This window comes from Orycteropus afer, unplaced genomic scaffold (assembly GCF_000298275.1).
Source record: "Orycteropus afer afer isolate SDZICR_OR568_19922 unplaced genomic scaffold, OryAfe1.0 scaffold00394, whole genome shotgun sequence".
NCBI lineage: Eukaryota > Metazoa > Chordata > Mammalia > Tubulidentata > Orycteropodidae > Orycteropus > Orycteropus afer.
In genome coordinates this window covers 2,464,588-2,470,263 of record NW_006921981.1, presented here as the reverse complement: position 1 = coordinate 2,470,263, position 5,676 = coordinate 2,464,588, and the positions used below count along the sequence as shown (strand labels likewise).

Here is a 5,676-nt window from a genome sequence, read left to right as displayed (position 1 = left end):
CTGAACCACCACTGTCCTCCAGACTCAGATTAAGTGATACCTATACTGGGAATTATTCTCTGGGCTGTTTTCTAGTCCTTCTTCTATACCTCCACTTCCCCTATTTCATGGTCGCTATAAAAACATGTTGACATAATCATCTACTCAAGAACCTGTGAGCCCTTTAAATGTAGGCACCAGGTCTTAGTCTTTATATTGAGAGCACCTAAATAGTGCTGGGCATATGATAAACTCTCAATACATGGAATATGGATTAACCTGTTGCCGTTGAATTGATTCTGACTCATAGTGACCCTCTACAACAGAGTAGAGCTGTCATCTATAGGGTTTCCAAGCCTGTAATCTTTATGGAAGCAGACTACCACATCTTTCTCTGAAAGAGGGTCTGGTTTATTTGAACACTGACTTTCCAGTTAGCAGCCAAGTGCTTAACCACTGTGCTAGCAGAATTTTGGATTAGGCTAGGTGTACTAGGGTATGAGGGTTCTCTGGTTATGTCCCTTACTCCGTGGATTGCAGGGTGTAATTGGTCTGAATTGGATTAGACGCTTTGCTTTACTGCAGGGGTACACCAGGAAAGTTGTACTACTTGAAATCAGTAAAACATTTAAAAACCATGCGTGGTGTAAAGGAGTAAGCACCCAGAATTTGTCTTTTGCTATTCACTGGAGGATAGTGGAAAAGAAAAGTTTTTGCACTTTCAGAATGTGTATTTTTAATCATTGCAGATCATGTTGAATATGTGCTTTGCTTGAAAGACATTGGAAATCAGGCTTTCCCAAAAGTTGTGGCCAGAGACATTCTACAGTTCCTTTGCTTCTCTGTAAAATTTGAACTTATTTTGAGAGAACGATGAGGGAATTAAAGCTTAAGGTCAAATGAAAGGGGAAATGCTTTACCAGGAAGTGCTTTAGAAACTGCCTGTTTTTAACATAGCTTATGAAGTGAGAACACTGCTTTAATAAAAATGGAACACTACTGGTTACAAGAAATGTTGCCTTCTTCCTTCAAAGTCATTGAAGAAGACTCTCATTCCTTGGGTTGCTGACAAGGGCTGTGGTGGTATAAGAATAGGGACTGAGCAGAGCTGCAATGGTATAATGACGGAGTCCAGAGTCATTTGCCATGAACGCCATCTAGGAGAGAACACAGACACGATCTGTTCGTAACAGAGCCAAGAAACACACGAGCAGTGGACATTGGGAACAGTGGCGACCCAGTGACAAATTAATTTTTAAATTTTATTATTTTGTGTTTTGGAACAGTTTGCCAAATATGCTGGCAGATTAAGCCAGCCATTGGAACCTGGTACATTGGAAGGACAGTTCTTTACTACTGCCCGTATAGTCAGGCCTCTTGTTTTACAAATTCACACTGAAAATCAGAGTGGCCCTAGCCTGACTGAGGGCAGTCACAGGGAATCAAAAGGCTCTTGTTTGTTTTCTCAATTTTCAGACAACTGAGGTTTCAGAGGAAGGTGGGGGAGAATGTGGAAATTGGTGTTTAATGAATGAGAATTGCTGAGAATAGTTACCTAGTGCTGCCAATACTGTCACGGATTTAGACAGCTAGAGTTTTACAGATAAGTAAACCAATCCTCCCAACAATAGTGTCTTGCCCAAGTTTTTATAGTGACTGAGCCAGACTTGAAAGTAAGGTTCCTGTTGTCAAGGGCAGAGATTCTGTTCTTCCTGACCCACTATTTCTTTATATTTTCAAATAGGAAGAAGAACATTTTTATGCATATAAGAAGCAATAAAACACAGAGGAAAAACATTTTACCCAATGATTAAGTAAGTGCTCAGCTGCTAACTGAAAGGTAGCATCTCTACAGAAGAAAGACGTGGTGATATGCTCTCATAAGGATTACAGCTTAGAAAACCCTTTGGAGCAGTTCTATTCTTCACATGGGGTTGCAATGATTCAGAATCAACTTGATAGCACCTTACAACAACAATATTTTACAATAGTGGTAGAATGTGGAAAATCAAGTTGTAATAAAATATACACACTTTGTTGAAGATAAATTAGTCTTGTTGGTCAAATTATTGATCTAATTGTTGTTCCAGTTAGTCACATACATCTGTCAAATTGAATACAGATTCTAAGACTTGGGTGCTGGGATGGTCTAGGTGTCCAGAATGAGGTAAATAGGGATAAATTTGGTTCAGGAGAAAGATGGAGAGCAGTGAAGTGGTGTTAATTTTACTTATTTGGTCTTTGGACACACCTTGGACAAGTACATTTTGTTCCTTGTACAGAAAAGGAAATCTGGACTCCTTGGGGACAGGAATGAAAAAAGCTGATCAACCGTGCAAAATAATAATAATAATAATAATAATAATAATAATAAACAGCAAAACAAAACAAAAAACAACAACATTGGGGCAAGGAACGAATCCCTCTGAAGGAGAAAGGGCACTCCTTAAAGGGCACTTCTCTAGAAGATCCTATGGAAAACGTGTTATTTCGTATGGTGTTACTGCCTCCAGTCGCATTTGGTTATCTAGTGCAGCCAGAATAGAAATACCACAAGTGGATGGATTTAAAGAACAGAAACTCATGATCTCACAGTTCAGGAAGCTTAAGGTTCAAATTCAGGGCCTGACTCAAGGGAAAGGTCATGCCATGCCTATTTCAGCTTTTAGCTGCCAACAATTCTTGGCTTTCCTGGGCTTGTAAATGCATCTGTCTCCTTCATCTGCTTTCCTCTTCACCATGTCTCTGGGTCTAGTACAAACCCTTTACAACTCATAAGTGATTAGGTTTAGCATCTACCCTACTCTAGCATGCACTCATTAACGTAACAAAAGACCCTTTATTCCAATCAGGGTGATACACAGGTACAGAAGTTAAGATTTTAACATTTATTTGCAGGGTACACAATTCAATCCACAACATATTTATTCTTCCTAAAAATTGTAAGTGGCATAATCTGGGTTCCAAAATCCATAGAGTGAATAGGACTAATAATTCCAAAGGTAATTTTCTAATTCTCTACAATAAGTTTAATAGGGCCACCTTGGTTTGGCCAAGGAGGAGGTGACTAGATAGATACTGAAGGATAGAAACTTCCTGAGAGACACTAACCAGAAGGAGCTGGCAGGAAGAAAAGGAAGTCATGGCTAAATCCACCATACACCAGTCACCAAAGTGAGGCATTGGAGTCAGGTGTGACTATTCGCTCTTTCATTCCCTGTATCTATTCAGGCTCCAAGTTAGGCTGATGATCCTACCTAATGCATCCTACCTTAATCCTTCCATTCCATTCCAAGGGCAGTGATGTGTTTTCACCTCTAAATGTTTAGCATCTAACTCAGCGCTCAATACTTAGATGATTTTTATTATTTTTAAAAAATTTTCAATGAAATCTAAAAGAACGAATAATAGACAAGAAAGCTAGTATCTAATGAATAATAATCATGGGCAGGCTGTCCAGCTGTGAATCTTTTCTGATTACCCCGGGTCGCTGAGACCAGGGTGGACAGATTCCTGGGAGCTGACCCAATACTCGAGGGACTGGGACTCTAGGGAAAATGCCTTGTGGTGGAGGACGTCTAGATCCTGCACCTGCCCCAACTCAGGCTCAGTGTCTTGCTGCCAGGCTGAGAGTCAGCCAGCAAGATACTTCTGGATAGATGTGGCTCTATCTGTGACTTGGGAGCCTTACAAGTCAAACAGGCCTGTATGGTTTTCCTGGCAACACTGTCTTCTAAAAAAAAAAAAAAATCATATCAGTTAAAAATTTCATCCATGACTAAGCCAGAGAGAATAGTTCCCTTTCATGTCAAGTTATTTTTGATGGAAGTAGTTGATCTTTTACTCTGACCAACATGTCTAGATTCTATTTCCATGACAGTCATCTGGTTTAAATGACTTAAGGAATTATTGACAAGAAGTAAACTGCAAGATTGGGCCCATGTATAACTGTTTGAGATCTCTGGTAGTGTAGTGCCTAAGGCACTTGACTGCTAAGCAGAAGGCTGGTGGTTCAAACCCACCAGTCACTCCTTGGAAGGAAGATGGGGCAATCTACTTCCGTAGTGATACTGCCTGGGAAACCCAAGGAGGGGTCGCTATGAGTCGGGTCTGAGTCGAGGGCACATAACAACAACAACATTACCTCATAAAGGAGCTCTGGTGGTGTAGTGCCTAAGACATTTGACTGCTAACCAGAAGTTTGGCGGTTCAAACCCACCAGCCATTCCATGGAAGGAAGACTGGGCGATGTACTTCCCTAAAGATTTACTGCCTTGGAAACCCAAAGGGGGTTGCTGTGAGTCGGAATTGACTCGATGGCAGTGAGTTTTTTTTTTTGTTACATCACAGAAGTCCTCGGATCTGACTCCTAGCGATCCCTCCTTGGGTTTCCGAGGCAGTATCACTACAGAAGTAGATTGCTCAACCTTCCTTCCAAGGAGTGGCTGATGGATTTGAACCGCCAGCCTTCTGGTTAGCAGTCAAATGCCTTAGGGACCATGCTACCAGAGCTCCTATAGGAGTCCTTGGATGGTGCAAATAGCACACTCAGCTGCTCACCAAAAGACCAGAGGTTTGAGTCCACCAGAGGAGCCTAGGAAGACAAGCCTGGCAATCTACTTCTGAAAAACCAGTAATAGAAAACCTGATGGAGTAGCTGTGCTCAGGCACACATGGGGTGGCCATGAATTGGACTCAGTAGCAACTGGTTGGTTATCTCATAAGCATGGGAGTAGAGTGTGAACCAAGTGTTAAAAATGCAACCTTTTTTTGTCTTGGTTTTTTACAGGGAGAAAGCTTTGTGAGCCAAACCTGGTGAAGCTAAACCTAGCCTAGACCCCATTACTAAATATTCCTGCCCTTCCCTTACTAGTCACATTGACAATTTGTTTAATTTTCTGGTGCCTCACTTTCTTTATCTGTAGAATGATGATAAGAATAGGGCCAGCTTCAATGGATTGTTCATGAGGATTAAGTGGGTTAAATATAGAAAACACTTATAATAGTGCCTGACACATGATATATTCTTGATAAATGTTATCTATTATTGCTATTATTTTGAATTCACTGTCTCAACTTGCATTACCAAGAACATAAAGTAGCGCAGGTCCACTATCGTTTATCCAAACCTCTGGGAGGTGATGGAATGTACTTTGGAACGAAGAATTTTTCATCTTTGAGAAAAGTAAAATGGTACATCTATGTTTTCTTTCATGGAACCCTAAGTGAGGGTTGCCTTATAATTAAAGGTGGTCTGCCTTATAATTAAGCTTACCAGTATTTCTTAGGCAAACAAACAAATATTCATATTAAATGGAATAAATGAAAACAATAGAGTCATATCACTTCAGGCTAGGTTATCAAATGAGTTTTCCTAAACTGGTAGCATAGTACCTAAGGCACTTGACTGCTAACCAGAAGGCTGGTGATTCAAGCCCACTAGCCACTCCTCAGAAGGAAGGTTGGGCAATCTACTTCCATAGTGATACTGCCTTGGAAACCAAGGAGGGGTCGTTATGAGTCGGGTCCAACTCAATGGCACATAACAACACAACAACAAACTTAGAATAAAAAAGGTTTGCTTTTTGAGTTTTGAGGATTTCTAATTGTAAAAATGGGAAACAGGACCTGGGCTAGTTCAGTGCTTTCCTGTAACATTTTCATGGTATACTAAGAGCAAGCTCTACATTACATTTC

General features: G+C 40.6%; 1 protein-coding gene across 1 annotated transcript in view; it reads right to left on the bottom strand.

The window, feature by feature from the left end:
- Window positions 1–1,013: 1,013 nt before the first annotated feature.
- The window catches only part of TTR (transthyretin), an 8,924-nt gene continuing 4,261 nt past the window's right edge, over window positions 1,014–5,676 (bottom strand). The window contains exon 4 of the mRNA XM_007953461.2: window positions 1,014–1,136. Within this exon, the coding sequence (XP_007951652.1) occupies window positions 1,014–1,136 (123 nt within the window). The remainder of the gene's footprint in view (window positions 1,137–5,676) is intronic.